General features: G+C 38.7%; 4 protein-coding genes across 6 annotated transcripts in view; all 4 read right to left on the bottom strand.

Moving 5' to 3' along the window:
* LOC144666560 (uncharacterized) overlaps window positions 1–18,610 on the bottom strand; it is a 108,208-nt gene that overhangs the window by 24,145 nt on the left and 65,453 nt on the right. The gene's annotated exons all lie outside the window — the stretch shown is intronic.
* Window positions 7,156–8,022, bottom strand: LOC144666822 (uncharacterized). Its single transcript, XM_078528230.1, has 2 exons — window positions 7,685–8,022; window positions 7,156–7,376 (listed from the first exon to the last, which is right to left on the bottom strand). Exons 1-2 carry the CDS (start codon window positions 7,901–7,903, stop codon window positions 7,293–7,295), a joined length of 303 nt encoding a protein of 100 aa, XP_078384356.1. The 5' UTR covers window positions 7,904–8,022; the 3' UTR covers window positions 7,156–7,292.
* On the bottom strand, window positions 8,637–18,386 carry LOC144666527 (short transient receptor potential channel 4-like). The gene is made up of 7 exons (XM_078527951.1): window positions 17,379–18,386; window positions 16,411–16,714; window positions 15,413–15,917; window positions 14,630–14,828; window positions 13,485–13,649; window positions 12,527–12,598; window positions 8,637–12,058 (listed from the first exon to the last, which is right to left on the bottom strand). The coding sequence occupies exons 1-7, from the start codon at window positions 18,255–18,257 to the stop codon at window positions 11,918–11,920; spliced, it is 2,265 nt and encodes a 754-aa protein (XP_078384077.1). The 5' UTR covers window positions 18,258–18,386; the 3' UTR covers window positions 8,637–11,917.
* The window catches only part of LOC144666501 (short transient receptor potential channel 4-like), a 29,112-nt gene continuing 20,699 nt past the window's right edge, over window positions 10,198–18,610 (bottom strand). Inside the window, exon 9 of the transcript XR_013573206.1 lies at window positions 10,198–10,232. The gene's annotated coding sequence lies outside the window, so the exon portion shown is untranslated. The remainder of the gene's footprint in view (window positions 10,233–18,610) is intronic.

Genomic DNA, 18,610 nt, shown 5'->3' with positions numbered 1-18,610 from the left:
GAATATTTTAGGCGTACGGAAGTGATCTTGATTTTGCATCTCTCGGAAGCGGTTTCAGGGGTCTGATACCGCACACTTCAAACACCTCAATTTCAAAATTAAAACGATCTCTTTCGAAACAACAAATACATCATCTAAAAGAATAGATAATTATACACATTTTGAATGGTTATTTTCTAAGTTTGAATCAATATTAAATATTTGGGAGATTTTTAATTCTTTACATCATTTTGAGACATTTCACGCAAGGCAAAATTGACAAAATTCAGCGCCTAAAATCATTGCCTGGTACATAAGCTAAGGTATAAAAACGTATACCACGTGAAAGAGCATTGTTTCTTCTTTGAAAATCCGTTTTCAAAACCACGGGCTACTAAAAAGACGATTTTTAACGGCCCGAAATGCAAGTAGTACTTTCGTGAAATTTGAGCTTCGCCGTAACGGCTTCGCGATGCTTGAAACTCACAAAGAATAACAAATAAACATATTTAAACAATACAGTTTTAATAATACTTGTCAACAGGTACCAGAACATACTCGCAAGACTATTTGGCGTGGTGTTGTATCATTTCTAGGAAATAAGAAACCATTTTAGCCGTTTTATTTGACCTCTATTTCCAAAGTAACAGAAAGCAAACACAGGTCACGTAGCGTTTGTTAAGGTCAAAGCACCCTTTATCAGATCAAATTGTAATCAATGAATTTCATTTGTAACACAGATAACAAAAGCTACAATCAATTAATGTTCATACCTTATAATAAGTAGTCAAAGCACCCTGGAAACTTTAAAAAATCCAATCGAAGCCCATCGAAAACAACATCTACTCTTCGCTGGTTTGATTCAACTGTGCTTATCGTTAGCTTGCGTTACATAATGGATAGACCGCTGACAAGCTGTTATATTTTGCGGGCTTGATTCTACAGAAGGACGTTTATCCGTCCTTTACAGTCTATTAAATATTTTATTATTGTTGTTAGTGACCCCTTTTACCCTAAATGTTTGTTAAGTAAACTAAAGCGTGACCTTAACTCGGGTGACTTTCAACAGATGCCACTTAGGAACGAACCTTTATTTTCTTAGGGAGGGGGAGGGGTGGACATAAGCCAAATAAATTGCTGCAGAGTAAAACCGGCTGAAATAATCGTGCAAGAAAGCCAAAAAATTAATTTCGTTAAATGAAAATGAAACATGTGAAAAATAAACATCTAGCTCAGCAAAAATTACCCCTCCCGTCTCCCATCTTCTCAAAAAATAATGGTTTTTAGTTCACTTATCTAAATACATCTCCTGTTGTGTCATTTGGTTTTACTATCTTTCTGTAATATTCATTGTTATTGGCTATTCCTTTATTTGAAAATATATCCTTTACTCTACAACTTCAAGATGAACTAAATGGGTCAAGTTATTATTAAGCAATTTATCAATTAGTTTTTGCTATATTTATAGTAAATATTGAGTTAAGTATGAAAAACGTTTTTTCGACAAAAGTAGCCCTCTGCAGGTATTGTGTAACCTTAAAGCAGCTCTCCAATCAGTTGCAATAGTCAACATTTAAATCTTAAACTCTCGTGCAAGAACACGACCCAACAATATCTGAAATGAAACTAATGTAAGGCGCTTTTCGCTTTGATGATTGGGCCTCGATGTCCATGTTGTAGAAATCGCAGATTGACCGCAGTTGTGCAACACTGAGTTTGGTCAGCTTGTTACTAGTATACAAGGAACATATCATATTAAGTGTGTCATACACGATGGGATGAACCAGTTGGCACTGGTCTAGGATGGATGCACGAGCAGAGGTAAAGGCTTCTTCCTCTTAGGCCGCCAGAAGGTCGTTATCATCGGTTACATGAGCTGACCGAGATGTCGCGTGTTTCAATTTTGCAGCGGTACGCGAGAAGTATCCCTGAATCTGCTGCGCAGTTAGGAACTCGTCAACCTGAAAGAGCCGCTGACCATTTTCCTTCCTTGCGTATCGCATGTCCCGAGATACTTTTTCAGGGTCGGATTTGTGGCCAGTCTCCTACCCGATCTGGAACTTAGCATCCAGGTACTGGCGCTGATTGTCGTTAAAACGGCTGGCCTTTTTTGAAACTTTTAGAGCCCAGCCTTGCTCTAGGGGGGCCTCTGGGCACTCTTCATGATCAGTTGTCGTCGGGACAGCTAGTGTTGGCTGAAGGGAACAACCCTCTTAAATCTTTTTAGCGTACGCCAATACTGCCTGGTCAAAAAGGGTGTGCTTCTCAGAAACGAGTTTGCACTTTCCGAACAGCAAATGGCGCTCAAGGTTGTAGTACTTTTGATAGGTGCAGATGCACCCATCCACAGGACACGACAACAGCCCACTGCTTGCACCTTCCTCTTCTTCATCTCCGTCCTCGTCTTCTTCTTCATCCAAGTGTTCGGTCATGGCTCAAGCATCCTGAAATTACAAGTGCAGCACTAAGGCAAGATAACGCTGGGTGCTATCACAGTGCAGCCATACTGTCAGCATGCCGTCTGATGGGAGAGGCGACGGGGATTGATGTAAAAAGAGTCGACTTCAGTGACCCTCAGGGAGGTAAAGGGCCTTGTGACAGGAAAGCCGCTTCCATCAAGGCTTATGTGCGATGATACATCAACCAGGGCCACGACGTGGTAACGGCGCGCGACTTCAAAGAAGCCATTTTGTCTCACGGGGGCATGGGTGCTGTGCGGGTCGTCCAAGTTACCGATGCTACCAACAAGCCACAGCAAGAGGTTCCAGGCCGCTGAGAGGGTATAAGCAGCTTAAACAATTTCCTCTACCAAGAGGACTGTGTCACAGTATGGAAGGCATGCAACATTGGAGAGGGAAAGAATATACCATGGTCTCAATTACAAGGTTATAGTTACAACAACAACATACATGCATATCTTATATTAGTTATATACCTCTATTCTGATATTTTCACTACTGTGTTAAGAAAAAGTCAAGGGAAAAAGTAAATCGGAAAAAAACTATTTAATGATGGGCAATCCGATTTCTTGTCTTTTTTTATTTTCAACATCTTATTCTTACTTGGATGAAACTCCCATCTTACCAGTAAAATATTAAATAAAAAAATAAATAAGATAAGATAAAATATATAAACAAATAATTTGAAGAGTCTTCCCTACTATTTTGTTTCATTTGTACATTACTATGTTATTCTTTTACTTTTTTCTAATATTTTTTTCTGGTCCATTATTCAGTTCCTGTAAGGTTACCAGATGTGTGTAAGGCTGAGGTGTCTAAAGGAGACTTTGTGGTATGCTCTAAAGAAAGGCGCGTACCTGCCGAACGAGCCATGATCGAACACTTGGATGAAGAAGAAGACGAGGACGGAGATGAAGAAGAGGAAGGTGCAAGCAGTGGGCTGTTGTCGTGTCCTGTGGATGGGTGCATCTGCACCTATCAAAAGTACTACAACCTTGAGCGCCATTTGCTGTTCGGAAAGTGCAAACTCGTTTCTGAGAAGCACACCCTTTTTGACCAGGCAGTATTGGCGTACGCTAAAAAGATTTAAGAGGGTTGTTCCCTTCAGCCAACACTAGCTGTCCCGACGACAACTGCTCATGAAGAGTGCCCAGAGGCCCCCCTAGAGCAAGGCTGGGCTCTAAAAGTTTCAAAAAATGCCAGCCGTTTTAACGACAATCAGCGCCAGTACCTGGATGCTAAGTTCCAGATCGGGTAGGAGACTGGCCACAAATCCGACCCTGAAAAAGTATCTCGGGACATGCGATACGCAAGGAAGGAAAATGGTCAGCGGCTCTTTCAGGTTGACGAGTTCCTAACTGCGCAGCAGATTCAGGGATACTTCTCGCGTACCGCTGCAAAATTGAAACACGCATTTCAGATATTGTTGGGTCGTGTTCTTGCACGAGGGTTTAAGATTTAAATGTTGACTATTGCAACTGATTGGAGAGCTGCTTTAAGGTTACACAATACCTGCAGAGGGCTACTTTTGTCGAAAAAACGTTTTTCATACTTAACTCAATATTTACTATAAATATAGCAAAAACTAATTGATAAATTGCTTAATAATAACTTGACCCATTTTAATAGTTCATCTTGAAGTTGTAGAGTAAAGGATATATTTTCAAATAAAGGAATAGCCAATAACAATGAATATTACAGAAAGATAGTAAAACCAAATGACACAACAGGAGATGTATTTAGATAAGTGAGCTAAAAACCATTATTTTTTGAGAAGATGGGAGACGGGAGGGGTAATTTTTGCTGAGCTAGATGTTTATTTTTCACATGTTTCATTTTCATTTAACGAAATTAATTTTTTGGCTTTCTTGCACGATTATTTCAGCCGGTTTTACTCTGCAGCAATTTATTTGGCTTATGTCCACCCCTCCCCCTCCCTAAGAAAATAAAGGTTCGTTCCTAAGTGGCATCTGTTGAAAGTCACCCGAGTTAAGGTCACGCTTTAGCTTACTTAACAAACATTTAGGGTAAAAGGGGTCACTAACAACAATAATAAAATATTTAATAGACTGTAAAGGACGGATAAACGTCCTTCTGTAGAATCAAGCCCGCAAAATATAACAGCTTGTCAGCGGTCTATCCATTATGTAACGCAAGCTAACGATAAGCACAGTTGAATCAAACCAGCGAAGAATAGATGTTGTTTTCGATGGGCTTCGATTGGATTTTTTAAAGTTTCCAGGGTGCTTTGACTACTTATTATAAGGTATGAACATTAATTGATTGTAGCTCTTGTTATCTGTGTTACAAATGAAATTCATTGATTACAATTTGATCTGATAAAGGGTGCTTTGACCTTAACAAACGCTACGTGACCTGTGTTTGCTTTCTGTTACTTTGGAACTCGAGGTCAAATAAAACGGCTAAAATGGTTTCTTATTTCTTAGAAATGATACAACACCACGCCAAATAGTCTCGCGAGTATGTTCTGGTACCTGTTGACAAGTATTATTAAAACTGTATTGTTTAAATATGTTTATTTGTTATTCTTTGTGAGTTTCAAGCATCGCGAAGCCGTTACGGCGAAGCTCAATTTCACGAAAGTACTACTTGCATTTCGGGCCGTTAAAAATCGTCTTTTTAGTAGCCCGTGGTTTTGAAAACGGATTTTCAAAGAAGAAACAATGCTCTTTCACGTGGTATACGTTTTTATACCTTAGCTTATGTACCAGGCAATGATTTTAGGCGCTGAATTTTGTCAATTTTGCCTTGCGTGAAATGTCTCAAAATGATGTAAAGAATTAAAAATCTCCCAAATATTTAATATTGATTCAAACTTAGAAAATAACCATTCAAAATGTGTATAATTATCTATTCTTTTAGATGATGTATTTGTTGTTTCGAAAGAGATCGTTTTAATTTTGAAATTGAGGTGTTTGAAGTGTGCGGTATCAGACCCCTGAAACCGCTTCCGAGAGATGCAAAATCAAGATCACTTCCGTACGCCTAAAATATTCATCGAATCGAAGTAAAATATATATTTATAGTTATAGTTTACCTAGGGCTATGCTGTGAATTTTTTTTTAATTTTTCGAATTTATGCTAATGTGGGCCCGCGGTTGAAATTTATGGCTCTCCCGTCTTAATAATTCTCAGTCTGAACCATCGTTGGTTATGTCTGGTTTACCGTTACATCTTTGGCGTTTTTCAATCTTAAAAAACTATTATTTTCAGAGTACATTTAATTAAAAAGTAATTTAGTACATCAGCAAAAAGACTGAAAATATCGTTAAATTAAGTTCTCTTTCAGATTCTCTTCTGACCTCTTCGGAATTGGTTTCAAACAGACACAACGGTCCATGCTTAATAATCCTGCAACACTCCATGACTGATAACTAAATATAACAACAATATAACTACAACTACCAAAACAAACCCAAACAGACTTGTTGTCTCGCAAAATAATTCGTAGTCATACTTCATGCTAACAGAAGACACTTTTTGAGAAATGTGCCAGTTCTTTTAATTATCGTAATCCCGAGGTTTATGTGCGTTGGGCTTGCTAAAGTAAGTTTGTGTAAGCATTGCATTGGTTTATGAGAAAAATATTTACGCAGATATGTGACATTAAATACTATCTCAAAGTGTATTGGTTTAGCTGTTTAAAAACGTTTGTGTTTCCATGACATTGGCAAGGAAGGAATAAAGTTTATTTCCAGCTTGATGATTTCAATGTCCTCAATTAATCACCACGTATATACTCAAGATCATACAATGCCTTTTTGTTTCCTTTTTGCCTTCTAATCAATTTCCTAAACGCCACCTACGCAGTCGTATGGCCAAAATCTGAAACAAAAATATTCGTAGTTCTTGTGTAGTATTTCAGCAATCAATTTAATTCCCATTGAATTCAAAGTCAATTTTATACATATTTATCGAGACACCGGTGTTTCTAGCTTGCAAGTCAGTATTGAGGAAGTTTACGCAGTTTTGTTACGGTTTGTTTCATTCGTGATTCGTGATTAGAATATCGCCGTGTTCACAGCCATATCAACACGTTACTGAGTCGATTCTATTTGAAAACTTGCTATTTTAAAAATAAAAACATTGTCGAACTTACGTAGGAAAAATAAAACAACAAAATTACGTGAAAAGAGAGATGTGATGGGACATTAACTGAAAAGGTAGCTGAAGATGATTTTAAAACAACAGTTGTTTCGAAAATGTACAATCCAGATCCAGATGAAACGTATAACAAATATTTAAGAGTTTTGACGCAAACACAAGGTTAAATTATTTAGAAAATAGACAAATTTATGTAACTGTTTTTATCCGCTGATTGCCTGGAGTTGACTGTTAACGTAAGCCCTATGATGCCTTAAAGGGCCGTACATCTTTTTAAGCCTTTTGAAAGAGGGCTCTAATGAAATTCACTAAACCAGCCAGTAAATATGAAGTTGCCTAATGTTCATTAATGTTACGTTTCTTCACACGAACTATAAAAACTATAAAAACAACAAAAAATGGTAATTGCCATCAAATTATTTTTATTTTGTAAAAATCACTTACACTTAGTATTTGCTAGTTTTGGACTTTCGAGTTTTTAACGTTTTTTTCACTTCATATTTCTCATTTTATGTTTGATTTCTTGGCGGTTGAACAAAGACCTGTACATGAGATATCAAGAACTAAAACAGGAATAGTTTGGTTACTGATTATTGGTTTAAATACAAATGTTTTATTTTGTACATTATACATCAATGTTAACATGTCTTGAAAATAGTTCATTTTGGACGTCTTTGGCAAGTTTTGACTACTGAAGTCATTTTTTTTCTATGAAGTAGAAGTCTCTCTTCAACGTCGTTCGTGGACTCCAATAACATGTTGCTGACTGTTGATCAGTTTCTCTTCTTGGGAAGTCTTCCAATATGGCCAAACCTTGAAAACGAAATGAAAGTATTTCTTACATATCACAACTTTAAAACATTTTGTTCAAATTACATTATCTGATATTTTTCAATCAAAACTCAGTTAAAATCAGGTTTTGCTAAACCGTATAAGGATATCACAACGCTGTCACTATGTATCCGAAGCATTTTTAATGTGCGTTTGCCATTCCAAGCAGTTTTGTTAGACTACCTATATACTGCGACAGCCAACAGGACAATGCAAAAAAAATCCAAAATCTTCCAGTTACTTATATATTTTGTAACTTTAAATTTATTATTTATAAACATGGTTCTTACCTCACAATTCTTCTCTTCGTTTTCCTCAGGAATTGGTTTCGTGCAAATACAACTGTCTATAATTAATCCTCCAACACTCGACGACTGACAATTTCTTCGATATGAACGCGTCCGCACCATAAAGAATATAACAACAACTACCAAAACAGCACCAAACAGACTTGTTGTCTCGGAAAATATTTCGTAGCGAAGGTTAAAGTTCATACTAACAGAAGTCATCTTTCAGAAATAGGACGGTACTTCTAGTTATCCTGGTCCCGCCGAGTTTGTGTGCCACGTCGGGCTTGCTCTAGTAAGTTTTTGTAAGCTTCTTATAAGAAAAATACTTACAAGCAAGATGGGTCATTGTTATTTTTTACCATTGCAAATTCTGCAACGTGATAGGTGACTTTAGTTACTATCTCAATGTGTATTGGTTTAACTATTTAAAAACATTCGTGTTTCCATGACATTGACAGGGAATTAAGAAATACAGTTTATTACCAATTTGATGACTTAAGCTTCTTCCGTTAATCACCTCACTGGACAATATGATTATATATGTAGTTTTTGTTTCCTTTTATATTTTGCTTTCTAATCAATTTTTAAAGCGCCACCCACGCAGTGCTATGGCCAAATTTAGAAACAAAACTAGTTCGCATGTAGTTTTTCTATGCACAATCAGTTTCTCACTGAATTCAAAGTCAGATTTACAGACATTTTCAAGAACTGTGTTTCTAATTTAAATTTACGCAGTTTTGCTTCATTTCATTGTTTCACTCCTGATTCGTGATTAACTAATTATATCGTGCTCACCGCCAAATCCACGCATAACAGTCGATTCTATTTGAACAAACGTGCTATTTTTAAAGAAAGCATTGTCGTATTAACGTGGGAGTGATAAAACATGGAATAACAACAAATCATCTTTACGTGAAACATGCGACTGTTGAAACATCAACAAAATGGGTAACTTAATTATTGAAAAAAAAATTGTCTCGAACTGGTGTACAATCAAAGTAGATGAAGACGTACAATAAATTATTGACGTGTTTAGACGCGGAAAATCGTTAAAATTATTTAAGAAATATAGATAAATACATTGATAAATAAATACATAAATACATTACATTCCCGATCTTTATGCCTTGATTGTTTCAGAGAGTAAACTATTAACGAAAAAGCTCAACAAAGCCCCGGGGAAGGTCTTATATCCCTTTCAAGTATTTTTGAAAGGGGGGTTTAATCAATCTTGAATCACAAGCTAGTGTTAATATAAATAGATGTAGCCGTTCAATGTTTAATGATCTTGACTAAACTGAAAACTACATATGATAAACGCATGGATAACACGTGGTTACGTCTAAATAATACAATTTTGTTTTCAGAAATTGTCTTGGTTTCCTATTTTGTTAGCAGGAAGTATAAAAGTTGCTATTTATAAAGAGGACAGCTTAAAACAGAAAGGGCGGCTAACAAAGGTTTTACGGTAATTTTTATCGGTTTTTACGGATCAGACAAAACAGGTATCATTGTTGATACAAAACAACGCCTGCATATCCTGACTCCTCGCGTGCGTACATGACTCAATAACGCACGCTAAGCACGTATCATGCACGTACAAGTTCTTTTGGTTATCCAAATATTTACACCACTGGTAAATATCGTAACTGAACACGAAAAAAAATAAAATGATACTTTCATGTGTGATTTTGTCAATGACGTCTCGTTTGTTAACAAGTTCACCTCTATTAACTAAAATTGGTTGATGTTCAGTCGAAACATGTTGAATCTTCTTTGGTAATTTTCGGAGATCAACGGAAATGCGCAAAACTTTCGCATGATCGTTAACAAGGCCATCTTTAGCAAGACGCAAGACGAGGCACTTGCCTCCGCTAGATTTTAACCCAAAATTATAAACGAAATATGTTTGGTTGGGACAATTATCCCCAGTTGAACAAAAATAATTTTTTTCCAAGAAATATCTCAAGAAAAATGATCAAAAAAGAGTTTTAGAGCTTCTGGGATTCCACATTTTCAGGGGACATGCCCCCAGAACCTCCAAGCGAGATCTTGCCTCGTCTGTGTAAAAGGTCTGGTTACGGCCCTGTTCAAACGATCTCGAAGATTTTCGGGCGATGGTAAGAAAGCTTCAATAACGTCAGTTATTGTTATAAACAAATTTTTCAATGGTTGCTTGATTAATTCCTCGAATGGAAGCTTTCTATTTCTGCGCTGTTACGTATTGTTCTCTCGTAACCTAAATTGAAAATGAGCCTTTACCTGGCCGAATACAGGCAAATTGTAAATAGATAATAATACACGAACAACCGAAGATCACCTGAGATCATTCGAGGGTTGCCGAAACTTAACCGAAGATTACCGAAGATCGCCTGAAGATATCCGAAAATTATCAAAGTTATTGAAAACGTTTTTTTTTTGGAAGTGAGTCATAGAAGTCAGCATTAAGAATTCAAATTATTCTTTATTTTGTTGTTCTCCCGCTGTTATCCTTATCAAATATGTTCTTAACAAATTATAAAATATCAACCGGAATATGAAAGGGACACTGTCACGGGGAATTTTCTCCTTTTTAGTAAAAAGTTCTAAAATTGGCGAAGTTTTTCGCTCGTACGCAAAATGCGCTTATGGAACATAAAAATAAAAATATAATCATCATCATCATTATCATCATCACTTTGTTTACCCTCGGATTTGAAGAGTAGCTTATACAGCTAATATCTCCGAGCATTTCACAGTAAGCACAGTACAAGGGGCAAAGACCAGACCACAACACCGGGAACTCCATGCCCTACTCTTTACGATGAGTGTGTGGGTTCTTTTACGTCCCCTGCTGACCATAACACTGAAGATGCAGGAGACGGGGCCTACGGTTTATCGTCCTTATCCGAGAAGACTAGAATATCTAACCATTTACAGATGTTATTACAAAGGCAGCATATTCTCCTCAGTTATTGTTGAAGGAAGTGGGGAGGCGTTATCAGTTTAGCTGTTTTTCTTGGCCAGAACTTGAAAAAGAGGCTAACTTTTCAAAGTTGAGATCTAAAGCCCCTGATGACATCACAATTGTATCACTTGTTTATAACTTCAGTACACTGGCATAATATTTTTTAACAAAACTGGATCACTATTTGTAGGTTTATATACGTCTTAAGGCTCGTGAATTTTTGAAGTGAAGCTCGTTACGTGTCCCTTTAAGACAGTCTAATGTAGGTTTTGCTCCCTCGTTTGAAGTTAGTGACAGAAAAATATGAAGCTCTTAACATATAAAAATATATGTTTGCTTAGAATCTGCCTCAAACAGTAGGTAAAACATAAAGCGATATTTCACATTGGAAATAATTATATGACTTTTTAAATTGTAATCTTTAAAAAAATATCTTCTTATAAAGAAGCTAGTTTTTTAGCTTTGATAGAAGCTTTGGACGTTATCGAGGAGTCTAAAGACGTTATTTTCATACTCAGTAAGGTTTTACCCGGCATGACGTTACAGACGAAACTAGAGGGTCAACCCAAAGTTATCTATTACCAATCATTATCATTGCTATGTACGCTGCTTTCAAGATCTATGATGTTACTTGAAATCAACAAACAAAAAATGTGCTTATTATGTGCCTTAGCAAAGTGAAATAATTAATAACCCATAACTACAAACCAACCCGGCATATCTTCACATAACCTTGGCTTGTATCAGTAAAGTAAAAGTTGCTAAATTTAGGGGGGGGGGGGAGTTGAAGCTGCTGGATATATGACAATTTGTAAAAGCCCTACAACTTTGCTAGCAGTTAGACCGACGTTCTTTATTATGATGGAAAAACTACTATGTCTGTTAATCCCATTTTGACTACAGGGCCTCTAAATTCAGTCACGATGGCAAAAAAGCTACAATAATTGAACGCTAGGAGCAGAACTAGATAATTCCTCTTCCAAAACAGGTCAAGTACATTGGAAAAAAACTTCCATTTACAAACAATGGCATAGTAAACATAACTTTAAAAAATGCTACAGGCAAACAATATGTGACACCTTACTAACTAATAAATACGAAAATGACTTTGATGTTTGACAGCGTTTAAAACTGACTTGCTATATGCGATCTATTAAAAATGGTTTTCTTATACTGCGAAGACAAAACGCATTTGGCTGTAGTAAGTGATTGCTCGGCTGAGCAGCATTTCAGATTTAACATCCTTTTCACAATCCAACCGTACTACACTGCCTATTTTCCCATGGTTACAAAGTCGTTTGATTGACAGGTGTCGCCTGCAGGTTTTCGTTTTCATCTTCAGAGTCGTTAGACTCGGGCCCACTCTCTGATTGGTAAGATTTCTTTGCCAGGTTCCTCAGGATAAGATGGCGGATCACCTCACGTCTCTGGAATGTTAAAAATAAGAAAGACAGCCAAACCGTCATTATACAAGGAGTTGGATATGGACTGAACCAGTAAACCGAAAAAAATGTATTGCTTTGTGTGTACAATCAATTTTAAAGGTGAGTGGCTTGTACTGCGGGTTATGTAAGATGTAAGTAGTGGCGGATCCAGACGTGCAGAAAAGGGGGGAGAAAGATCATCCAGACCCTGGAATAAGGCAGAGCCCGCTCTCGAAAATAATTTTTCTCGGCCCTGCGGGCCTCTATTTGGCCTAATTAAAAAATAAGGTGGGGGCCCGGTCCCCCGGGCCCCTCCTCTAGATTAGCCACTGGTAAAGGCCCTCGATACAACCATGCAATTATATCAATTAAACATCTGATATTTCATTAGTTGATGTTAACAAAATGAAATCGAAGGAATTCCCAATCATTGGTAAACAAGTTAAATACGATCCGTTTTATAGCTTTTACCTCCTTTTCGTCAACCCTCCTGGCTTTCCAGCTTGATTTTGGCATCTCCTTGTGGAATCGTGACAAAAGTAACTGTGTACAGAAAACAATAATTGTTGTGATTGTTTTCAGATTACACAACACTCCTCGGCATCTTTGGTGTTACTTTTCAAGATGATTGCAGGCGAGGCGATGATTGCTCGAGGCAAATGTTTGAGGCCAATATGCGTGTCGTAAGGGCATTTCGAACGGAAGGATCCTGCCATTTGAGATTTCGAGCTATACTGACTATCAGGCTTTTGTTCCAATTATCTTACTTATGGCCTTTCCATCTACGGTTCGTCTTACTGAGTTATACACTTTGCAATGATTCATGGATCGACGTTATAACATAAATACACATCAAATGCTGTGAATATTAGGCGCTTGCTAGAAAAACAAGACAGGTAAGTCTTCAAAGTCGCACCCCGGCAGAATAAAATTCCTCGCTTAGGGACGGACCATTATTTTTTTGGAGGGGGGGGGGATGAAAAATATTGAAAAAAATTGTTTGCAGGGCCTGGAAAGACAAAATAAATTGTTTGCAAACACGATATGTATAACAAAAAATAGTAAGAATTTCGAAAAAAAATGTTTGCAGAGGTGCATAAACTAAAAAAAAAAGTTTGCAGAGGAAAATTTTTCATCCCCCCCCTGCAAGAAAATAATGGTCCGTCCCTTAGTCGCTTAGTCACCGCCCCAAAGTCCTAACAGGACGTTGTAACAATTCCTTTGTTAATAGTCTGACTGTAATTAAGCTATAGATTGAACTCTCACTGTGTCTCTTTCCACCCAAGAGTATAAAAGTACAACCTAAAACAGTGCTGAAGGATTAGTTTTGATGGTCTTGCTCCCACCCAGAGGCAGTAGCAGTTCTCCTAGTCAGTCCAAGCTGAAGAGAAACCGGAGTTTAGCGACATTTATCCACTACTTTACTCACCAAGACACGTTTTGAACAACAGGCCTCAACAAGTCGCTTTATAATCCAGAGGAATGGGAGCAACAAGTACAGAAGGTTGAATGGCGGTGGTAGGACGCCTTTCTTGTAAATCCAGCTTAACCACAGTCTTGTCCTGGTCAACTTCCATTCAGCATCCAAGTTTGCCTGTCAATCAAATGAAAACATGCCATGACATTTAGTATTGCGATTCCCTCATGCGTTCCTTAAGTTTTTGTCTTCAATATTTCATTACTTTCTTAATTCGGGATGTAAAGAATGCTCTTTCACTGTTACATGCTTTGGAAACGTGCAAATTGCCTGGAGATAATTCATACTATTTTAGCATGGAAAAAGGCTGCGGTCCGGATGAAAAATGTGAGGGGTAGAATGAAATTTAAACATTTACACTGCTTGTCAAACAATTTAGATTGGGCGATTCAGTTTATTTGGACCACGCGCGGTTATACATTTCTCCTCACAGAATCAGGATTTGTATAAAGGCCTAGCCAAATGGAGACGCAAGTAGGCGCTAGTTTTAAACATGCGTTTACTTACGTTTCCGTTTGGCCAGGACTTACGTGGACTTGCGTTCACTTGCGTTCCATTTGGTCGAGATCAAATTTGCACAGTACTGAATTGCAGCGTGCGCAGTAGCATTGAATTGGCTTTTTTTCGACAACTTGCATTCGCTTGCGAGTAAACTTGCGAGTCTGTTTGCACAGCCAACGCAAGTATGTAGGCAATTTCAACTTGCGACTACTTGCGTCCACTTGCGTTACCGTTTGGCCAAGGCTTAAGACTGCCTATTACAGGGCTGTAGGCAGGATCTTGCATGGGTTGGGTACGAGCGCCAGAGACGTGAGCCTCTCGGGGGGCCCGGGCGTATTCTCCCCCGGGAAATTTAAAAATTCAACTCTCTTAAGTCCACATTTCCTGCATTCTGAGAGTCATTTTAACCCTCACTCCCCGACTTGGCAGACCTTTGTGGCCCGTGGGTGGGTGCCGACGCACCCATCGCACCCCCCTCCCCCTGCCTACGGCCCTGTATTACCCCTCAGTGAACTTCCACCGCAGAGCGATTGCGTAATGTACTTACACCGAAAATAAGAGGTGCTGGAGATTTGTAGAAACAGCTAAGTACTTACCGTTATCTGGACATAAGAATCGTTGAGTATTGCTATCAGCATATTTAGAGCCACCAGAACAGCTACGATGTTAAACGCACCATAAAACGTCACGCCTGTCTTCCATATAACATTGTACTCTTCCTCAGCAATCTGAAAACTGCTAGGATCTATTTGACCGAACAAAGACCAGAATATCGTGCTCACACTGCCTAACATACTGCGAATGAAAAGACACGCAAATGTTAAATGACATAAGTGGTCACAAAAGCCCATGATACTCTTTTGTAGAAAAAGGAACGATGACATATCTTAATGATATTCTTAGAAGACAGAAACTGTCGACTGAAATTGTCCGTCTGGAGTGTGCAATTCAGGGATATCGAAGCAGTAGAGGAGACCATTTTTGCGCTATTCAGGGCACCCTATAGCTGTTAACACCCCTTGATAATGTAATTTGCTTCTGGAGCTCCACATCTAGCAAAGTTAATAAGCCACGCACATATGTGTGTGCAGCATGTGCAGCAGTATTTATTTTTCCACTATAACGTCCTTTGACCATAATTGGACACTTTATTTCACTGCAGAAATCCCTATTACACTGTAGTGCAGCACTTTTGAACTAAATGACCAGAAAACTGTAGTTAAATAATAAATCCCTTATTCGATAGTTTTACAGATAATACTCACAACCATTTTGCTCATTTCGCGCATAAATAAAAAATTAAATTAAATTATCCAGGTTCTATCTGTAAAACCATCGAATACGGTGTATGTAAGCTGTTACAAAACGGTAAAACTTACCTTTCTAGATGAAGAGAATCCGTTTGATTGCTTTCCGTTGGATTCGACAGGAAATGCTGCCTGGCCTTCTCATACTGCAAGTACAGCTTTGTAAAACTGACCACGAACGCGAGAAAGACGAAAATAAAATAAAAGAAAAACTTCATTACATCTAATAACATAAGCGTAAACGCATGCAGAAGTGGGCCAATAGTGCCATTGACTTGCATAAATGACAGGTTCTGGGTATATGCCAGAAGGATCGCCACGGCGAAGAGACAGTCGGAAACCAACACGATCGTGTACGAGCGATCTCCGGCATGGTTCTCCCATGTCATGGAATCCAGTTTCCCTATCAGTGCCGCGCGGCCAGTCCACCAAAGCACGTAATGAAGAAGGAATAGCATCATTGTGGTCACAGCCAGGTAGCTCCAATAGTTGGAAAAGAAGCGAGCTGTTCCTTTGTGGTAAATCTGTTTGACTAGGTCCACTAAGTACCCAATCACAAATAAGAGAATTACCCAATCTGCGAAGGAAATAATTACACATATTAATTATCTTTTAAACCTCAAATATCATACCAGCAACCAAAGGTTAACTTGTTAATTTCCAAACACCATTTCAATCGACAGTTAATTTGCATCAAATAAAGCGTTGTTTTGGACAACTAGAGCAAACAGACATTGACAGTTTACAAAAAAATTGCTGAAGATAACCGGCGAACACTTACCGATGATTTCGAATGAATATTCGAGACATCCAAAAATTGCCGAAAATAAACAAAAAACTTTCAAAGAACATGTATTTTTTTCATTAAGAGACTTGCTAAGCCGGTCCAAAAGCAAAAGCCAAATCACTATGAAATCTACGCTGTCTCAGTCGTTACTCGGCACAGGACAGTGCGGATTAATTGCACCTTTCCTGCCAAGAGTCGGGTTGAAAGTTTAACGTCAACAAGGGGGGTAAAGAAGAGTGGGAGTAGAGCTACTAAAAGATGCTTTTTCTGCATCTTTACTTACCAGTGACGGCGTACTCCAGGAAAACGCTCTGAAACGTGAACGAAGACAAAAACAGCAGCAAGAGGAATGTCTGAAAGGAGCCACAATGGATGAGAAATTTGACACAGGGAGAGTGCAGCATTCTACCGACGTCATGATTAGGAAGACAGTTGTCGAAAACCAGCCAGACCATGAAGAAAAAAGGAAACAAGACAAACGACAGCAATATCAAGGCAAACTGTTTCCATGAACTTTTCTCCAGGAATGGGACATCTCTGTAGATTTCTGAGTTAAGTAGAAGCTGGCTGTAAGGATGACTGACAAACTGTGAATTAAAAAATATAAAATATCTTCCGTTACTGCAATTTGTCCAAGTACACGCTGATTCTTCCCGGATGACTGGTGTCAAAATGTTGTTGATGATGATGATGATGATGATGATGATGATGATGATGATGATGATGATGATGATGATGATGATGATGATGATGATAAGGAGTCGGAGGAGGAGGAGGAGGAGGAAGAGGAGAAGTAGGAAGAGGACGAGGGGGAGAAAGAGAGGAGGAGGAGAAAGGGAAGGAGGAGAAAGAGGAGGAAGAGAAGTTGGAGGAGGAGGAGGAGGAGGAGGAGGAGGAGGAGGAGGAGGAGGAGGATGAGGAGGAGACGGGGGACGGGGGACGGAGAGCAAGGAAACATGGGAAGGACAAAAAAAGCGTCGCTGGTTGAGCACTCCCCTGATACTTTGTGCCCTTGTTTGTTGCCCTCGGCCGAAAATCCAAGTAAGCGCCTAGGTGCGAGGTAATGTTTGTACTCTTTTGTTATATTATTCAAGATTTAAATACAGACTGGGAACAGTTGCTTATTTTTTACTTCCTCGTCTATCTTCATCTCTGGCAGCTGAATTGAATGAGCAATTCAGTGATTGTATCTGGTTTGTGATACTGTGTAGCTTAAAACGTTTATTGGAAAAATATAGCAGAAAAGCAAACCTTTTCATTGCTTGTGACGATGGCAAACTCCAGAATGTTTAAAAGCCCTCCGCCGGTGTTAGGTAGGATTCTTTCTTCGTTGTGCATCTCCATGACGCATCTTATCTCTTTCATCGACCGGCATTCATTCAGTACTGCTACAGCAAACTCTTTGCAACCATCACTAAGATCCAAATACTCTTTTCTAAACTCGTACTCCTGGTCTGCCATGTCACACAACTCTTTGTTAAGAACACATGCACGATAAACGGGATCTGGACCACTGAGTGAGTTCTGAAGAAAAGACGCAGCAATGTACACTGGGCTTGCAAGTGCTCGGTATCGGTTTAAACGGAACACAGCAGATCCTAGCTTCTCGCTTACCACTCTGTGAGGACGTTGGGAATCAGTTTGCGAGTCGCAGATGGTGAACCCGTGCTCAAGCAAAAGCTTAACAATTTGGAAATTCTGTAAACAGGCCGCGAGGATCAATGGTGTGATGTATAGTTCGCGATTTGAATAGTCCACTACACATGGAGACCCTGGGTGCACTAGTACTGATGGAGTTTTGTGAAATTGCAGCAAAATTTCCACGCTTTTCTCGTTGCTTTCGCGTACTGCGTGCAACAAAGCGAGTTCCAAGTCGGCTCCACTGCTCAGCAACAATATGATTATGTCGTTCCGAACAGACACATCTTCCAAGTCTCCTGCCAATTGCAATAGTGTTTTCCCAGAGTTGCTCACACAATTAAGGTCGCATTTTGGCCGAGAAACACTTAGAGCGTTCCTGACTTGCTCCAGATCTCCTTTCTTTATCGCCTCGAAAATCTTTCTTTCCATCTTACGTATTGGCTGTAAATTAGCAATATCTACTGTTACATGTAGTTCTGTCGCTTCCATTGGAATTGTGTATGGTAATGACAATCTTGCGATTGTTTTGAAATCTCGTTTGTTGATTGCTAATATTTGTCTTTTAGAAGTGGTTGGCTTACCCCAAAATCTTCTTTCAACAATGTTTACCTAAATTCCTAGTTCAATCCCGATATCAGCCCTAAATATTTAACATCCACATGTTAATAAGCTTTTGTTCGCATGGAAAAAAATTAAATGTCCAGTTTGCTGGACAGTTTGAGGCAGGTGGTACATTGAATATGCAAATTATTTTAAATTGTTCAGGTCGAGTGAATGCCGAGATGTATCATAAAGTACTACCATAAGCAGGATTTCTGGCGTGAGTAGGCCTGGTTCACACT

Source organism: Oculina patagonica, chromosome 1 (genome assembly GCF_052425735.1).
Source record: "Oculina patagonica isolate OP01 chromosome 1, crgOcupat, whole genome shotgun sequence".
Taxonomy (NCBI): Eukaryota; Metazoa; Cnidaria; class Anthozoa; order Scleractinia; family Oculinidae; genus Oculina; species Oculina patagonica.
Note: the sequence above shows the minus strand (reverse complement) of the source record. Positions and strands in the feature narration are given on the sequence as shown.

What these genes read in the sequence shown, in the direction of transcription:
- LOC144666822 (XM_078528230.1), bottom strand. Translation starts at nt 7,903, where the DNA reads ATGACTTCTGTTAGTATGAACTTTAACCTTCGCTACGAAATATTTTCC. An exon ending in ACGAAGAGAAGAATTGTGAG is followed by an intron (nt 7,377 to 7,684) that starts GTAAGAACCATG and finishes TTCGTTTTCAAG; the next exon opens with GTTTGGCCATATTGGAAGAC.
- LOC144666527 (XM_078527951.1), bottom strand. Translation starts at nt 18,257, where the DNA reads ATGGAAGCGACAGAACTACATGTAACAGTAGATATTGCTAATTTACAG. An exon ending in TCGTCACAAGCAATGAAAAG is followed by an intron (nt 16,715 to 17,378) that starts GTTTGCTTTTCT and finishes TTTAATTCACAG; the next exon opens with TTTGTCAGTCATCCTTACAG. An exon ending in CCTGGAGTACGCCGTCACTG is followed by an intron (nt 15,918 to 16,410) that starts GTAAGTAAAGAT and finishes TTTCCTTCGCAG; the next exon opens with ATTGGGTAATTCTCTTATTT.